At 32.7% G+C, this 19,437-nt stretch overlaps 2 protein-coding genes across 8 annotated transcripts in view; one reads left to right on the top strand and one right to left on the bottom strand.

Moving 5' to 3' along the window:
* LOC106076349 (DDB1- and CUL4-associated factor 7) overlaps positions 1-3,958 on the bottom strand; it is a 12,746-nt gene extending 8,788 nt beyond the window's left edge. Inside the window, exon 1 of the mRNA XM_056044229.1 lies at positions 3,774-3,958. The gene's annotated coding sequence lies outside the window, so the exon portion shown is untranslated. The remainder of the gene's footprint in view (positions 1-3,773) is intronic.
* Positions 3,502-19,437, top strand: LOC106054472 (mitochondrial potassium channel ATP-binding subunit-like). Of its 7 annotated transcripts, none has more exons than XM_056044222.1 (18): positions 3,502-3,565; positions 7,105-7,261; positions 9,075-9,438; positions 10,975-11,139; positions 11,568-11,713; positions 12,055-12,130; positions 12,392-12,618; positions 13,308-13,405; positions 13,500-13,605; positions 14,429-14,501; positions 14,588-14,704; positions 14,933-15,005; positions 15,558-15,691; positions 15,878-15,949; positions 16,131-16,309; positions 17,890-17,948; positions 18,061-18,149; positions 19,243-19,437. In XM_056044222.1, exons 2-18 carry the CDS (start codon positions 7,161-7,163, stop codon positions 19,333-19,335), a joined length of 2,172 nt encoding a protein of 723 aa, XP_055900197.1. In that variant the 5' UTR covers positions 3,502-3,565; positions 7,105-7,160; the 3' UTR covers positions 19,336-19,437. The 7 variants fall into 7 exon arrangements, with proteins under 7 accessions (XP_055900197.1, XP_055900198.1, XP_055900196.1 ...); XM_056044223.1 differs by lacking the exon at positions 3,502-3,565 and adding an exon at positions 4,232-4,254; XM_056044221.1 differs by lacking the exon at positions 3,502-3,565 and adding an exon at positions 4,305-4,392.

Raw genomic sequence — 19,437 nt, 5'->3', positions numbered from 1 at the left:
CACCTCAAACAGCCCAAGAGAGTTGACAACACTCATTGTGAAAATGCATCAGATGATATCAAAATTAAATATCAATATCACACTACAGTGGATCCCTGGACACATTGGCATCATGGGAAATGAAAAGGCAGATAAGCGATCAAAGGCAGGTTCATCTATGGAACAACCAGATAGACCTGTTAACTACCTCACCCTAAGGTCGATGTTAGTCAACAATCACAAAGAGGAGTGGCTCAACCAATGAGCATCAGGAAACACAGGCAGAGCCATGTACAAAGAAATTACTATGCCTAGCAAACTGGACAGTATTAACTTCCTCCCCCGCAAAGAACAATCTACAATCTTCCAACTAAGAACAGGACACACACCACTATTAAATTACCACCTGAACATAATAAACTCCACACAACTACCCCTTTGCAGACACTGTGCCCACCCCTTTGAAACCATAAACCATATCCTCTTTGAATGCCCCTCCCTAATCCACCTTAAGCAGACCCTACTTCCACTACAGCCCAACATAACCAACACCCTGTATGGCAGTGCTGAACAACTGAAGAAAACAGCACACTTTTTTTCCTTGGCACAGTCTGCAAAAGAGCTCACAGCTCAGCTGGCTAGAAGAAGAAGAATGTCATTATACAGGTCAAGAAGTTTAGGTTTCCCAGAGCTGTTGAGGTGGAAATCACATGTCAGAGGCAGTAAAAAAAGAATATGATACACAGTTTCCTCTTCTTGCCCACAGCGAGGGCACAGTGAGTCAAAGTTAGCCAGAGCCATGTGAAATATGAGCCAACAGGACAGTGGCCTGTCATGTACAATGCTATAATAGGTTGCTCAGGCCTGGGCAGCCTCCACAATGGGTAAGCACAGACAGGGCGCCACATCTGCACCCAGACTCTGCAGGCTTTTTGGGACTTGTCCCCCAGTACTGAAACCACTTTTCCATTTCTATTTTTTTTATTGTTGCCAGAGCATGATGGAAACTCACAGACTGTTTGTTAGGAGTCAACTATGGTATTGCCATGCACCTACATGACCTGGTACCCACAGATCTAGACCTGATAATTTGTTTATTTTATCAATATTTACATTTTAAACAAGTAAAGTTCATAAAAAAATATAAATGAAATCAGATTTGTGAGCTAGAAATTTACTACGAATACTAGATCTATTATTCAATTTCTTATTTAATAAGTAGATCTATCGTCTACGCAACTCATTTCCAACTTTTTAACATTTTGAGCGGGGGGGGGGGGGGGGGGGGGGGGGGGTCTCGCGGGCTGAGCCAGCTAGACGCTCTCATCTTCATTGTTTCATGTCAACCAATGTTAGGTCAAAACGGCACAAAAAAAACTTTCTAACTGTTTAACTTACATTCATAATTTATACACCATTGGAAAGTTCTTTCAAAGTATTTTAGTGATGTACTAACGAAAAATTGTTTTTTCAAAGATAAAAAAATAAAATAAAAATTTGACCTAGATCCTGATAGTTGGTGTTCTGATATAAGAATCTATGCTATAGTCTAGTAGTAAGACTAAGTTAAACTTTAATTTTTATTAAATTTAAAATTTAAACTAAATTTTTTATTAGATCTATAGTAGATTCTTATATCTGAACACCGACTTACAGGAACTAGGTCAAATTTTTATTTTATTTTTTTATTTGGTGAAGGTTTAACTTACAAAAAAACTGAAAGCAGATTCTTATTCTGCAACTAAAGGACTATAAAAATAGCTGTATTTCTTTGAATTACCACTCATAGTCAAGATTTTATTTTAAAATAAAGTAGGTCACTTCATGCTCCTATATTGAACGCAGTTTCTGGGCTTTCTCCTCACTTGGACAGTGAGCACCGTCATTATGTAATTGCTAATAAATTATAGGCCCTAATAGATCTGTGTTACTTAATTTTTTTTAGATTGTATTAAAAGAAATAGATTCACTTTTGCAATATGTATTTATAGTCTATTTCCTCATATATACTCTCTCTCTAACTCTATATATAGAATATATATATATATATATCGTTTATAGTTTATATTATTTATATATGTGTAGAAACAGACAGAAATAAATATATATAGATTTTATATCTATAAATTAATTATTATAATTTAATAAACATGATATTTTCAACTAGGCAACATGTATTTTCTCTCTGTCTTTCTTTTAATTCCCATCCAAGGACCCTCTTCTTGTTTTCATAATTTGGATGTTCGTTTTGTGACACATTAACACCCCTTCCCTACCATATATATAGATGCTTATAATTCTTTTCATGACTTTCTCCCCCTTCCCTCCACTGCCTGTTTGAGCCCGCACTTTTTCTTTCATTCATAAATTATATAATATAGATATCTCAATCTAGGTCATGGTTATTCATTAAAAAATCATAGATTTATTAATCCCAATAATATTTCTTATTAAGATTTTGCTGTGTTCAAGGAAGGAGAATGAGCTGAATTCATTATTATTCGTTGGGCACCTCCTTTTTAAATTTTATTTAACAGCTAACGGTATAAATATGATTGGAATGTCTTTCTAAAGATGTTTGGAAGCTTTATTTTGATATGCCCATCAGCTTACGATCAGACAGGCTCATAATATAGCCTTCATCCCTTATATGGGTATGAATTGCCGGCGGAGGTTTAAACAACAGCTTTACATACATGGTTACAGAGAATCTAAAAAACTGCCATCTGCTTTGGAAAAACGGAACTTATCTAAAATTGGACATGCGCAGTCCCGAAACATCCATTTTTGCGCCAAACATAAAAACAAATGAATTACAAACAAAAAAAAGCGACCCGTTCATTGAAGGAGAATTCGATGGAGTGTCCAAAACATAAGAACCTACTAGATCTAGTAGAATCTAGTACAGTAGTCAGTAGTAGAAATCTAGATCTAGATCTAGTAGTGTAGTTACTAGTTAACTAGTAGAATTACTGGGTAATTCTGCAGGAGTTCAAGGGGCAGCCATCTTTGTTATTGTTTAGACTGTAATCTTATATCTTGGGTTTTCTCTCAGAATTGGGTTTTTGTTTGTTTTTATTTTTGTAGCTAAGAAATATGCTAGATCTAGCTATACCGGTATCATCTAGTCCTAATAAGTCTATTAATTAGACTCATAATGTAAACTAATAGACACCAAAACAGGTTAATGCTTGACTCCCAATGGGGGAGGTAACAGCTCTCCCACAAGACTCCCCCTTTAATACCATAAAGGCAAAATTCTAATTGTTCTGTAGGTCTTCTTTTTAATTGTTAAATATTGTCTATATCTATTCTGAATTATTCTGATTTTTTTTACCACTATTTAAGTATTTTTATCGTCCTTTATATATGATATGATATATGACACCAAGTCAAAATTAAAAGAAAAAATAGCATTGCTTTCAAAACACAGAAGTGTTTATCTTGGTATTTTTAAAGATACTATCTTGGGATTTCTTTGGAACATAAACAATAACAAAATAGTAACAAAGATGGCTGCCCCTTAAACTCCTGCAGAATTACCTTACTTACTTACGAATACTGAATCTAGATCTAGTAATCTATAGTTAGTATAGTCTAGTTATAGCTTATAAGAGTCTAGTTTAACTAGAAATTAACTAGATCTAGATTGCTAGATTAATCTAGAATCTACTATTTATTATAAATAAAGTATAAGTATAATCTAGATTCTAGATTAAGATTTCTATTCTAGATCTCTAGACTCTAGTTATTCCTAAATAAACTTAATTTTTCACCGAAAATAAAATGCTTACTGTACTCTGCTGTACTGTCACATAAAGATCTAGAGTCTAGATCTAATAATCAGTTTTTTAGTGACAAAGCACGAAATAACTGCCTAATTAAAAGAAGGAAAAGAGATGTGATATTTGGCCCACGGACATAATTTATTATGTCTATGATTCGGCCATTGTTATTTACTAAGGGCTATAACTTGGTTGTCTTTGATTTGCTTGCTGCTAACTTCCCTTTCCAAAACTTGTAGCCAACTTTTTTTTTTCTCGAACAACGTTATGGTTAAAAAAATAGTTTTAGACTATAGATCTACATCTATATCTATATACATCTAATTTTATTTCATATAATATAACAAGCTACTATGGAAATATCATTTGTACATTTTTTAAAAGATTTTTTCCGTTAAAATTCTAGACTCCCGCTTCAATAAAGTCTAATCTATTTTTGGCTTTTAACCTTTTAAAATTAAGGACAAAAGGTTGTGGTCCATTACATACCGTAATCATTGAATTGTTGTTTTTGTTTTTTTTGTATAGTCTATTTCTATATATGTAGATCTAGTCATTGTAGATCTAGATATTATCTTTATATAGACCTATATATGGTCACATGGGTGACGACATGGTCTAAACTATAGTATAGATCTATATAATGATATAGATCTAGAAAGCTAGACTAGTCACTGGCTAGATTATTAAATAGATCATTCATACCATATTTTATAAATATTATATTTTATATAATATATATAGATCTAATTATAATCTATACTAGATCTATACTGAGTATACTCTATAGTATAGACCTACTAATACTAGTAATACTCAATTACTCAAACTCAAATATTATTATTATTATAATATAGATACCAGGTAGTGGTACAGATATTAATTATTATCAATATTAATATGCATATTAATATCATGCCAATCATGGTAATCCTTATAGACAAGTACACTAGACAACACTTTTACTTTTACTGAGTTGCCTATATACTTCACTAGAGTTAGTGTTAGAGTGTCTAAAACTAGTACTACTACTAGATCTAATGTACTAATAGAGTTTTTAAAGAGTCAGGTAGATGATAAACTAGAGAACTTACTAGATCTAGATATGGGCAGTAGCACCACTGGGATGGATGGATGGATTATAGTGACAATCTTATAATTTAAAAAAGTTCCCCTTTCATACTTGGCGACCTATAGGGCAGAGGATGAAAAGGTCATAGTATATGTTTCTGTGGCCCATGGTTAACGAGGGTGTCATGTGGCCAGCACAACAACCAGCCACTTTACTTTTCCCTACTAATATGTATACAGTAACATTAGTTGGGGAAAAGTATACACACTAGAGCTAGGTGGACTCAGAAGCGCCAAAGATCCTGAAATAAAAAATCCCAGTCTTCACCAGAATTTGAACCCAGGACATCTGGTTCGGAAGCAAATCCCTTTATCACTTAACCACCACACCTCATAACAGTCATATACTCACTATATATAAGATCTAGATCTAGTTAGATATTATATACGTTGTGTATTTATGTTCTTGTTGTGTGTTGTGAACCAATTTGTTCTTATGTGTCAAAATGTCTTGGTGTCCAGGTCAGCTTGTGTGTGTGTGTGTGTACTGTGTTATCGTGAACTGTTTTGTCATTCTTGTTCACTAAAGCCTAGGATCAAGACATGTCTTCTTGTAGTGTTTCATTAGGTTACTACATTATAAACCATTTGTAAGTTTATGTAACTGGGTTTGCGTGGTCATGTGAAACACTGCCTTCATCCTTAATCTTCAGAATCGAAAGCCAAGCGCTTTACTGCTCAGCCACTGCACCTCCTGACAATCTTATGCTTACTATATATATAAGATCTATATCTAGTTAGATATAGATCTACCATTTGTATGTTTAAGTAACTGGGTTTGCATGGTCATGTGAAACACTGCACACATCCTTAATCTTCAGAATCGAAGACATTGCCATTATAGATCTATAATACTAATAATACTTTATAATTATATATAGAGAGAGAGACTCTAGTACTAGTAGTAGATATAGAAAAATATAGATTTTCACAATGTGTTTATCTTATCTTATAAAATACAGACATTACTTCATAAAAGAAGATGATTGCGTCCTATGTGTGTTCCTAGGTCATTCTAGTCATGCTTGTTAACCAATGACATAAAATCTGCCAAGTCATTGGTTTTCCTGATTGACTCAGGCAACCCATTCCATGCTCTATTAGTGCTAGGGAAGAAGGACCATATCATTTTACATGATTATTATTCAAATGAGGATTTATAACTACAATACAACTGTTTTTTAACACTTTTGTGACTCTCTTTTTATCACATCACACCTCTAGGGAATAATCACCCAACAGTTCGAGAAAAGCTATCCTAGAGTGTGGTAGACCTATTAAAAAGTTGTGTCACTTATTGTTATCTAGAGTGTCTAGTGGCTAGACTAGAATTAGAATAGCAAGACTTAAATTCTAGATTTTTTAAATTGACTTAGTGATCTAAATGTAGATTTCTAGCTCATAGATAGTAAATTTTGTGAGAAAATGTAGCTAGAGAAATCATCTCCAATTGAGATTTCTGAATTGACTTGATTCAACAGTGGATTTTAACCAAGAATTTAAAATACAGATCTCTAGTTCTTCCCCACTAGACTCTTCTGTGAATGTCTGTTAAGTGTTGAAATTGCGCCCATTTATAACCCTTTGATCAATGAGAATGATTTTACCCAGAGGTCAGAAATGAGAAATGGCTTTTCACCGACCCCTCTGTCTGGAAGCCCCCATCAACTAGATAATTACATCCATTTTGTGAGACACATCTTCTTGAGTCCACCTTGGTTCCCCCATCCCATCGAGTTCACAATTGGTTCCTCCATATTCCTGCAATGTACTGCCACTAGCTGTGAAAGAGCAGTCACAGAGAGTGTATGTCCCCCATTGAGGAACCTTGTGGCAAATTGGGCAGTTTAATAGAGCCTTTCTTTCATTCCCCCTCCATGCAAAGTGTGTTTGCTAGTACATGCTGGGGAGCCCACTGGAGGAAATGTTTCCACCTCAATTTGACTTTCTCCCTTAACAGACATTTCTACAATGGTGCCACCATGAGACCTGGAATGTACCCACGCCTCTGGAATTCCAGAATATTTGTCAACTAGATTACCTCAAAATACTCACTAGCTATAGATTCTAGATTTAGATTTAAGATCACTACAATAGATGCAGAACTACTCCTAGATGTAGATCACAGCTAATATATTATGTAAAGAAACCTTGACTAAGTAACAATGCCAGACTAATAGAACACTTTTTTTTCTTTATTTTATTATAGATCTGGACTTCTAAATAGAGTACCGGTATGTGGGTTGTACTACTAACAGTCTAACCATGACTATTTTAGTCCATCTTATTTGTAAATCTTCAGCCACATTCAACAGATTAATAAGTGCATCAGTGTTCACAAAAACAACATTACATCACTTAAATCTGTAAGTATACATTTTCTAACATTTTATTGGCCTAATATTTAGAGGGACAAAATGTTTAAAAGGGGGGTATGAAGAATGAAGAGGGTCATATTTTTCAAGGGACAAAAAATCTGTTGTATTTGCACTGTAGTTGTACATATTGTTAGATAGCTAGTTTAGTTAGTTGGGTTGCGCACTGTATTAGACTGACGGTGAACATACATTTTATAGTGACGACATAGACTTTGGGTTAGAGATTAGAATAGACTTTTATTAATCAGTTACTGCTAGACTCTTGAGGGGATAACATCATTATTAGTGACAGACTAGACTGTGGCCCCATTCTGTAATAAATGTTTGTTTGAAGTTCACCTTGAGTCAACTTGATCATTGAGTCTGTGTTCCTGTTAGTATCTTATCTATATTTGTGACGGTGTGCATGTTTTCAAAAACTTGCGATTAAAATACATCAAACAAGGTTCGCACACACTAAGTCTAATTAAGCATCTTCTAGAAATATTTCAGCTACATCTGATTTACACATGCATCCGTTACAATATACACCTTTATTTGAATATTGATCTAGTAAATATGACCTTGATATCAAAGTTAAAATTATTTTTTAAAATAATTTTGTTTTTGTTAGTTGCATCTGCAACAATATCAACTAAAAATATTCTTTGGATGAAGATATTGCTGTTTGTCTTTACCAATGTGATTCCAGTCATCTTTCTCACATCAGAATCATTTAGTTTTTCCCAGTCGTCACTAGATGGTTTGCTTACCACAAAGATCACCTTACTATAAATAATGGGTTGTGTTGCATATGCTTTGAATGTCCCTTACTCTTGAATATTGACCCTGCCAATTTCTATGTGTGACTTGCTCTTTTTTACTATGATGCAGTGTGGGCTGAAGTAGGCACAGTGGCTGAGCAGTAAAGCACTTGGCTTCTGAACCGGGGACCGGGGTTCGAATCCTGGTGAAGACTGGGATTTTTAATTTCGGGATCTTCGGGCACCTCTGAGTCCACCCAGCTCTAATGGGTACCTGACATTAGTTGGGAAAAAGTAAAGGAGGTTGATCATTGTCCTGGCCACATGGCACCCTCTTAACTGTAGGCCATAGAAACAGATGACCTCTACATCATCTGCCCTATAGACCACAAGGTCTGAAAGGAGAACTTTACTTTTTTTTTGTGTGTGGGCTGTACATGCCAAGAAGGAAAACATTTTTGAAAGAAAAAATGCTTGGTGCCATAACTCCATCTAGCAGCAAGGCATGATTTCAATTGTTTAAATATGTAGATGGGCATCACAAATAAAAGGCTGGGAAACACTGGCAGCTATTTGGCATTTTATTTTCACTTATTTGTTATGTTTAATACATTTTAATATTTTTTTTTCTGAACTATTTCTTGTTTTGATATAAACAGAGCACTTCAAATTATCTTATGCCTTTCTATTTCTGAACCTCTCTGATTGACACGGTTTCTACAACAAACAGATATGGAATCTATAACTGACTTTTTGAGAATCTACTGTTGCTGACCAATCATTATATCCAAAGACAGCACTGGCCATAAGGCATTGAATGTTGCTTGATGTATTGTCTTTATGAACTATTCATTAACCCTGATCACAGAAATAAGGAACTTAGGATCCTCTGCCCCAATGGACTGCTGTGCTTCAAGATAAACTATTTTTTACTTATCACAAGAGATTTGCTTTTATGTCTGTCATTACTCAAGCCATTTTGTTAAATTATATCAAAATATATTAATTTTTGAAAAACTATTTGCAAATTCTATATTTGTTCTCTTTTTCTTTTTTAGATTAAAGCCTAATCTTCTTAAAAGTCATTTTGCAAGCCTAGCACGTCAAGATGCATTCTGGTCATTTCAGAAGTGTACATTACAAAATTTAAAAAGGACATTTAACCCTAGTTGTCCTTCAAGAACAGCATCTTCCAAAGCTTTGTCAACATTAGCTTCATTTCTTCTTGGAGCAAGTGGTGGCTATTTATTGTACAGAAACTCAGACTGGCTTTTACCTACAGCTCAGTGTAAATCTTCTTACAGAAGTCGACTTTCACACGAAGAGGAAGTCTTTGATAAGACCCCAAATCCCAAGTTTAAATGGAGCCTTTTTTTCAGTCTTTTATGGGAAGACATTTTTTATCTTTTGGGTGCTATTTTGGTAAGTCTCAATATTTTGATATACTTTTTGATATTCTATTCTGACAGTAAAGTTTAAAATGCAGATGCATGGACTAAGTTATGTGGCATATGCTTTTTGTTGATGATATAGTGGTCCATTATCTTCTGCTGCTCTGCAGATCTCCAGAGATAAACTTCTATCACTAAAAAATTGAGTTCTAGTTTGTTTTTGTTTTTTTGTTTGTTTTTTTTTACATGTAGGCCTATTCTGTCAGTAAGGTTTATAATGCTGGGACATCAAGTGGCTGACTGGTTATGTGCTTTTGGTTGGCGATACAGTGGTTTATTATTTTTTTGATGCCCCTGTAGAACTCCAGAGATAAACTCCTATGATGCAAAGATGAAAGTTCTAGTCCTTCCCTAGAATCTAAGTGGTCGACATTTTGCTTGCTAGCGTCTTCTACTCTGTAGAGCACGGACAATAGAAATAGTACTTCAATAAAGCCATAGCAAAGACATCCAATTTTTCACATAATCCCCAAAAATATCATATTTTAAACTCCATCCCTTGCTTAATCATGTCTAATTAAGATCCTTTATGGTAAAGTGGAACAGACTATGGTTAATTCAGGTGTATTAAATATGCAAAAACATGTATTCAAACTGTCGGAGTTCATATTGCTTAAATGTAAAAGTATGTTTCATATGGATGAAATTAGTTGAATTCTTTTAAATATTTCTCACTTTAAGTTACTGTATTTATAACAATTGTCTATTGAGTTTGTGCTATTTCCCATTTGATAAAAAAATGCAACATAAGTTGTTATAGATTTCCTTTAAAAAAAAAATTTAATTGCAGAAATAACCAATAAATAATTTTTTGGGAGGAAATAAATGTTAAAAATAAATGGAATATTTAAAGTTAGGTAATCTCAGCTTCATACAAATATTTTTATTGTATGTTCAGGTTTTGTAGTAACTATGTAAGTAAGTACTCATGAATTACAAATGAAATCAAAAAGTTAAAGTTAACACTTCTAAGAATTTCATTTCTATTTAATGAACTTGAATTTAGCTTTGGTTTTTGTTATTCTATTCTTCTTTTTTTTTGTTGTTGTTGTATGTATTATTTAGTCATGCTAGGATTTAATTCAATTTTTAAAGAGAATATTTGTGTGTGTAGTTAGAAAGAAATGGATACAAGGAGATTCAGTTAGAACAAAAGTTACCTTAAATTATAGTTTTTAAAATTTATTTTGCTTTTAACACAATGTCCCACCAAAATTGTTAATTACAAGAAATCATGTGATAAAAGTTTGACCTATTGTCCTTTCTGATTAGCTCTTAGCAATAACAAACATGGACTCTAGATGAAAATTTATGCATTTTCTTGTTTGTATCACAGCAGAAAAAAAATGAAATCAAGTAAATAAAATAAAACATGGCGTTAATTCAAAGTGCATAATAGTGTGACTGAGTTTATTATGTGCTATACATTGTTTTTAATGTGTGGATAATTGCACAAACGTATTATACCATCACTCTAACTTGGTTTTCTGAAACTTGTATTCTTTAGGCAGCATTAGGTGCTGCTGTAGTGAACATACAGATACCTCTGATGTTGGGAGAGCTGACCAACATTGTCACCAAATTTACAAGCGATGCTTTGTCTGGCAGTGAGACATTTTTGTCAGAAATCAGAAAACCTGCTCTGAAGCTGTTAACCTTGTATGGACTTCAAGTGAGTACTAAATGATGTGACAGAAGATTTTATCTATTAGATCTACAAACTATGTCACAGTATTTCGATTTCAACAGAAGGTTTCCCTGTTATAAAGTGAAAAGTAAAACTAATATTGCTATGCTTATGAAAAATTTGCATTTTAATTTTAATTTTTTTGGTAGAGGTGTTAAGTAGGCTAGAAAGCAATCTTAAAAATCTCCATTATGCTCCTGCAAGTGAGTATTTATTATGTTAGTTCTTTTCTGCTTCTCTCAGCCTTCCTTTGTTTTTACTTGCATCAACTATTGCTAGCAAATGTTTAACTTCAAATTGTTCAAATAATGTTCTTATTAATTTTTGTGAAGAAAATCTAAGATAATGAAATTAAAATTTTACACTTAAATTAATTTTTAAAATCTTTCTTATTATGTTCTGAATGATTTCAGGGTTTATTCACTTTTGTCTATATAAGTCTCCTGGCCGTTGTTGGAGAGAACCTGGCTTACCGTTTAAGAAAAATGCTCTTCCATTCACTGCTGGAACAGGATGTTGAGTTTTTTGATAAGCACAAAATTGGAAAACTCATTGACAGGTTAGAGTCTTTTTATTAGTTTTATATTGAAAGTATTTTTGTCATATTGTGGTAAAATACACTTTGTTTGACTCACAGAGGTCTTAATTCATGATTTTGTGTAATTGACATCAAACAAACAAAATATTAAACCATCATATGAATATTGCTAAACATTGAAATAATCTAATGTACACTGTTGTTACTTTTTATATAAAAAAAAATGTTTTTGATGTAACCTAAAAAGTTTTTTGGAATTAAATTTATTTTTGGCCTTTTTTTGTGTGCATGTTTTCAAAAGTGTATCAAATGAACAAACAGCAATTAACAACTAACCTACCTCTTTTTTTTTTTTTGTTTAGACTGACTACAGATGTGCAGGAGTTCAAAAGTTCATTTAAAATGACTGTATCCCAGGGTTTAAAAGCAACAGTACAGGTCAGATTGATCTTTAGAAATGGGTTTTTATTTGTCCTTTTTTTTGGGTCTGAAGATAGGCACTTGCTGTATAGCCAATAAAATACTATAATGTATAAAAATGGTTTAGGGGATAAAGAGGAAAAAAAATTAAACTACTTATGACTACATCATCATCTTCTTTTCTGAAAAGTAAATACATTTTTTTTGTTGTTTATATAATATGAAACCAATTTATTTTCATGATTTATTAATTGAATTTATCCTTCTGTTTGTCATCAGACCCTTGGCTGTGTCATATCCTTATATCTGATCTCTCCAAAACTGACTCTTATAATGGTTGGTGTACTTCCTATTGTCATTATTGGGGGCACAACATGGGGCGCTATGCTGAGGACACTGTCAAGAGATGCCCAGGAAGAGATCTCGAAATCAACTGCAATAGCCGATGAGGCACTCGGCAACATCAGGACAGTGAGATCTTTTGCTATGGAATCTAAGGAGAATCAGTAAATGAAATATTTGAACCAATCTAGTTTTCTTGTTTGGCTTGCATAATTTTCTGGCATCCAACTTAAAACATTTCAAAGGAATTGGGTAGTTTGTCAATCAAAATTTGTCATTTGATTTGACACTTTTTAGATAAAAAAAAACACTAGAAAGATTTTAATTACCCCCAGATAGAGCATTAGCTATAGCATCATTGTCATTGATTAAAAAATGACTGTATAAAAGTCACAACTTAATTGCAAAAGCTTGATATTTGTGCCACCTTTGAGACCTTAAGTTCAGAGGGCAGATCAACTGCTACTGTTGCAGCACAGTGCACATCTATCTCTCCACATATGAGGACGTTATATAGCTAACTTTTACCAGGGCTAACATTATGAGCTAAAATCTTGGTACCTCTGTGCCATGAGACTCAGATTATTTTTATCTTACCTAAAACTTTAAGCACTCATTCATCTAATCATTTAGACTTTCAAGAGTAGCTTAAAGCCAAAGTATTTAGTGTGTGCTAGGAGCTATTTAAGGATATTGTTTTTCTTATAAGATTTCATTACAATTCAATTTTAAATTAGAATGATAATTTTTGTTTTTGACATTGAATTAGGTTTAAAATTTCTTTGAACACAAGTCCGTAATTGATTTGAACCATCACACATAAGAATTATTAGATGCTAATTATCTCATTCAGATTGTATGAGGCACAAGTTTTGAAATCTGCCAACACAAACATTCGTCTTGGTTATGGTATTGGAATGTTTCAAGGCTTGGCCAATGTTTTCCTTAACAGTAAGCTTTTAGTTTCTTTTTTTTTTTTTTATTTTTTACATATAATTAGTTTGTTGAAAACAAATAAAGTTAAACAATTTTTGTGTTCGTGTAGGTCTAGTTCTAGGTTCATTGTTTGGTGGTGGATGGCTGATTTCAACTCAAGAGCTTAAAGCTGGTGACCTTATTTCATTTCTAGTAGCTATTCAAATGATTGAAAGGTATTTAGCAATTTTTTTTAAAACATCTGCTTTATAAATGGAGACAAAATGATTGGGTTACAGATTAAAATAAATGCCTAAGGTTATAACCTATATAAGGGAAAGAACAATTACTGTAATATCACAATACTACAAGATTTATTTCCCTTTATATATATATAATATATATATATAAAATATTTTATTGCCACTAATTATTTAATAAATTGGTTAGTTTTTTTTTATTGATTCACAAGTACTGTAATATCTCAGTACTACAAGATCCATCTCCCTTTTCTATATATAAACAATTAATTAATTGCCACTAATTATTTAACTAATTGGTTAGGTTTTTTTTAATTGATTCACAATAAAGTGATACCTCAGTACTATAATATTTATCTTCCCTTTCTCTGTATAAAACAATAACTTTTTTATTGATTTGTGTGTTGTCATCGACAATGAATAATTGTTCAAAGTTTCAAATTGATTTCAGAATGGGAAGTGGGAGAAATAATGTGTGCGAGATTTGTAACAGACAGATAGAATGAGTTGATATAAGCTTTGTAAAAACAACAACAAAAATATATTTTAAAATAAGTAAAAGTTTGTATACAAATGTGTTGAACAAGAACATCCCTAGAAGTTACAGGGTTTGTAGAGCAACTTCTCACATCAAAGACTTACATTCTAAATTCCTTGAAAGGGACATACAAAATGAAACATTCCTTTTTTTTATTACTTTTTTTTCTCTCAATAACTGTTTTTTTAAATATTTTTTTCTTTTTTTGGGGGGTTGTAAAAATTCTGCAATTTCCTTTTTACAAATTATAAAAATCAACAGGTCAATGGCTCAGATGTCTCTGCTTCTAGGACATGTAGTTCGAGGTCTTTCAGCTGGGGCTAGAGTTTTTGAGGTTAGTAGTACTACGTTCTTAGTCTTAATAAGCAACTCTCACTTTCTTAGCCAGTTATTAAATGGTGCTAATATTTCTATCTTTAGTTTATGGACAGTAAGCCACTGATACCACTTCAGGGAGGTAAAAGGATTCCTTATCATGCCTTGATAGGAGATATTCAATTCAAAGATGTCAGTTTCCATTACCCTACAAGAGAGCAGGTAAAATTCAAATATCTTATTGTAGCACTTGTAAGTTTAAAACATTTATATATTTCTATGTTATGGGTCAATTTGTTTGTGTACCTACTGAGAAGTTTAATTTTGTTGTTATATAATTAATTCAAGGTCAACACAGCAATTAGAATCATTCTTGCTGCTTTTTAGTATTTATTTTTACACTAAACTTAATATAAGCTTTTTAAGTTTATATTATCTTTCCACTTGCAGAATGTTCTCAGAGATTTCTCATTAAAAATTCCAGGAGGCAAGTTGGTTGCCCTTGTGGGGCTTTCAGGGGGAGGTAATACAATACATTTATCTGTCTTTGTCTCTTTATTATAGACCTAATAATGAACCGATCAGTTATAAAAACTAGTGTCAGTAAAAAGCTGCTAATTCTAATCCTTCTTTTCCCCACCATCTTTAAATGCCATTTGTTAGAGTTCTAGAATGCATTAGGACTGGATAGTTATCTATACTTCCTCCTCTTATCAAAGGATCTTCATAAGATGGATTTTTTAAGCTAGTGATCCTGAATCTCTGTTTTAATAGACTATGCCTAAAGCACAGTCCACTGGAATGGAGAGAGTAGTATATGTTCAATTCCATAGAAAATCTATGTAATGTTTCAAATGTAGGTAAGTAGAAGTCTTTAGAGAGATCCCCAGTTTACTCTCTAAGCCAAAGACTACCCAAGAGCTCAGCAGCAGATAAGTTAAAAATAAAAAAAAGCAAAACTACTAGTTGACAAAATATTGAGCTCTGCAGACACACACACAAAATCACAGCAATAAATTTTCTTCATTTTAAAATGAACTTATGCAATAAACTGCGTATGTCTACCATCTGCCAGGGAAGTCAACAATAGCTGTGTTACTGGAAAGGTTCTATGATGTTACTGCAGGGACCATAACCATAGATGGTGTGGATGTGAGAGAACTAGACCCTGCCTGGTTGAGAGGTCAGGCAATAGGTTTTATTAATCAGGTGAAACACAATTTTGTACAATAATGATTTATGTATTTTCTTTTTAATCAAAAATTTAATAAGACGTTCACACATATTCCTATTTATGTTTGAGTAAAGCATGTCTATTTTTATATTACAGATCCATTTTAGTTCTGTTAAATTTCATAATACTATTACTGAAAATTGTTTATTTCTGTACTCAAGGAACCTGTGTTATTTGCTACATCTGTTATGGAAAACATACGTTACGGCAAACCCACTGCCACAGATCAAGAGGTACTTTTTTTTTAAATCTCACTAACTAAAAGAAATATCTATCTTAACAATATGTAAATTTCTTTAAATATATCTTAATAATATGTACATTTTTAATTGATGAAAAATAACAGAGCTTTAAATGATCCTGTATAAAGTAATCAATTTATTTTTCTAAAGAACATCATTTTAATGTCTTCAGGTTATAGAGGCTGCCAAGTTGGCTAATGCTCATGACTTCATCACAGGCTTTCCTAAAGGCTACAATACAGTGCTAGGTGAGAGAGGGGTGACAGTCTCAGGGGGACAGAAACAAAGAATTGCCATTGCCAGAGCTCTAATCAAGAATCCTTCTATCTTGATTTTAGATGAGGCCACCAGGTAATACTGAATTCTCAGTTATCATTAATGTATATTGATTAACATTTGCATATTGTGCTGCCACTTTTAGGAAATTAACTAGATCATTAAGTTAAATGTGCTTTGACTTTTAAAGTAGCAAGATAGTATTAACAGTGGACATGGTAAAAACAATAAAGGCAAAAGATCAAAACTAACTTCAACAGCATCCTTCCCTAAGTAGTCAAAATGTTGACAATTGTTTCTTAAGTCAAAAAACAAGAAAACTTGACTTGGCAACTATATTTTACACAGGTTAGGAATATTTTCTTTATGTAAATATATATTATTTTACTAAATTAGAATTAAGAGGTCATTTCACTTTAGATTTTTAAAAAATTATCACTTATTTATAAGCATTTATAAGCATTGTCTTATACAATAGAGAAGAAAAAAATAAAGAAACTAATAATTCTATATCAGCTAGAAATATTCTAGGGCTTAATCAGTTCAGCATTCCTAGATCAGTGTTATTGGCCTATCAGATGAAGCTCCTAACTATAATATGCAGCTCATTTGTCTCCTCTTGGTCCCACATTCATTTTACACTCCCCCCAACTGTTTAGTAAAATACTCTCTTCCACAAAAGCTTCCCCCAACACACTCACTGATAAATTCTATGCTTTATCAGTTCTGGATAGACTCTAGATGTATTTCTTAAGGAATTGTTTGGCAGAAACACTTCCTTATACATAAACAAAACCCACACACACACTGAGATTTCTTTTGTGCATCATGTCTAGATCTCAGCTAAATATGGATCCTATAACCAGCCCCTTACATATGCACATTGTTTGGTTAAATTCTTGAAGATGATAAAAACAAAAGCTTTGCCTCCTTCAATGGGTCAGACATCATTCCCTTTCACAACTTAGTCTCTCCCAGACACACACTGCTAACAGTCTAGGGCTTTGTCAGTTTTCTTTCTTGGCTTGTATTTTTTTTTTTTTTTTACGTTCCTTTAGAAATAAATTATTGCCTCCTGCAGGATGGCAAGGGATGGTGGCAGGCAGGGTTTTGACCCAGGACCATCAAGACAACAGTCCAGAGTGTGAACCACATGACCAGACAGCAGCCATCCCACTGTTTATTTGACTTAACTTATTACATACGTAATTTAAAATATAATAAATTAAAAATAGTATGGAATTGAAAAAATATATTAGGCATACAAAATTTGGAATAAAGCAAAAAATAAAATATATATAAAAATTTCAATTGATGCATTGCCCACTGTGGGCAATTAAGAAGTATTATTGAATGTCAAAAGTATTCCAAGGACAGTGTTAGGTAAAAACTGGGTAAAACTCTTAGATTTTTAGATATATCCTAAGATAAGCCAAGAAACTCATAGCAGACGAGTAAGCCATAGAGCCCATCTAATTATCATCTATGTGATTGTTTTCAAAGTGAAGATCTGACTCAGTCATCTTTGTGTTCATAGGAAATGAGATCTTTAATACTGATGGGTGATCTTCGTGGGACAATTAATGACCTGGACTTTAATTCAAGAACTTACTTTTTTTTTTTTTAATATTAAGTTGTTGTTTTTTTATTTCTAGTGCATTAGATGCTGAATCAGAAAGAATTGTTCAAGAAGCTTTAGATAAAGTTGTGAAAGGTTTGTTAATTTGTCTAGCTAAATCAGTGACTTGTCTTTTTTTTTTAATATGAAAAGTTATGTAATCTATCATGCCATAATGTTAACGGCTGTCTTGTATCAATGACAACAGGGAGGACAACTCTTGTAATAGCACATAGATTAAGTACAGTTCGTGATGCCGACCTCATTGCTGTTGTTTCTAAAGGAAGAATCATGGAGGTATGTGTATTCATTACAGCTTACCTCTGGATGAGGTAACTCTAGTTGTCAATGCCTAGGTCTCAGATTTAGGTCCCCTTGGACAAACTAGGCTCTAAGATGCTCCATTGAATACCAAAACTATTAGAATCAAACTTAGGTTGGCCATCTCAGCTTGTTCAAAAGATTTTAGATGTAACTGTAAGTAAGCAGATTCTCCCATTTACTTGCTGCCAAAGACAATAGAGTTGCCATGGTCCACTAAATACCTGTGTAATCATGTTTTATATTTTTTAACTAAAATATTATATGTAGGATGACTCCTATGTTTAAGATGAGAAATTTGTTTGCAAACATAAGAAGCTTTGTACATATATAAAGCAGAAAGTAATGTGTATGTATGTATGTCTCACATAGAAATCAAAACAATTTGACCAGTCTTGATAAAATTTGGCATAAATGTTCCTTAGATCCTTGTGGAGACCGTAGTGTATGTTTAATGTTTCTACCACTACAGGAAGGCCCTAAAACTAGACAAAAAGTACCTAATTGTATCTCTTTTCAAAAACTATTTAACAAATCGGGTAAACCTGTTTTCAAAGTTATTTTATATTTGATATAAATATGTCTGCTGAACAGGTAAACCCTTTTCACACATTTATTTTTGTGGCAAAATACAAAAAAAATTGAAGAAATTCTCCTGTTTAACATAAGACCTAAATTCAATCCAGTAGATCAGTAATACCCAAACTAAGGCCCGCAGGCTGCCTGTCATATCCGGCTAGTACAATATATAGTAAACATACAAGACAATATCCTTATATACATATTACTTGGCATAAAGTAAGATCATGTAGACATATTGATCAATGATCAATATTTATGATAGGGATATTTTTTTTTTAAGCCTCTCTGAACTTCACTATAAACATATACTGAATATTGACTGTAATGAATGTTCAAAAAAACAGAATAAACAATCAAATGTTATCTCTAAAGTAAATCATTCATTCATTATCAGGGTTTAGAAGATGATGGAGACACTTTTATACCATTGAATTTATTTGGTCAAAGTTGTTACTTCCTAAAGCAGAATGAATGTGTTTGTTCACAGCTAGGAACACATGAATCACTGAGAAGGTCTAAAGGTCTTTACTGGGAACTTATAAAGAAACAAGAATTAGAAGAAGATATAGAAAGCAAATAAATGTATTCATAATTTATAATTCCGAATGGTGATACTTATTGTGTTGTTGATGTAAATTTAACATTTTTAAAGATTGTTAATAAAATTATTGTAATACTTCAA

The sequence above is a fragment of the Biomphalaria glabrata genome, chromosome 10 (assembly GCF_947242115.1).
Source record: "Biomphalaria glabrata chromosome 10, xgBioGlab47.1, whole genome shotgun sequence".
In the NCBI taxonomy this organism is placed as follows: Eukaryota; Metazoa; Mollusca; class Gastropoda; family Planorbidae; genus Biomphalaria; species Biomphalaria glabrata.
Note: the sequence above shows the minus strand (reverse complement) of the source record. Positions and strands in the feature narration are given on the sequence as shown.

What these genes read in the sequence shown, in the direction of transcription:
- LOC106054472 (XM_056044222.1), top strand. Translation starts at nt 7,161, where the DNA reads ATGACTATTTTAGTCCATCTTATTTGTAAATCTTCAGCCACATTCAAC. An exon ending in ATTGGAAAACTCATTGACAG is followed by an intron (nt 11,714 to 12,054) that starts GTTAGAGTCTTT and finishes TTTTTTGTTTAG; the next exon opens with ACTGACTACAGATGTGCAGG. An exon ending in GCTATTCAAATGATTGAAAG is followed by an intron (nt 13,606 to 14,428) that starts GTATTTAGCAAT and finishes AAAAATCAACAG; the next exon opens with GTCAATGGCTCAGATGTCTC.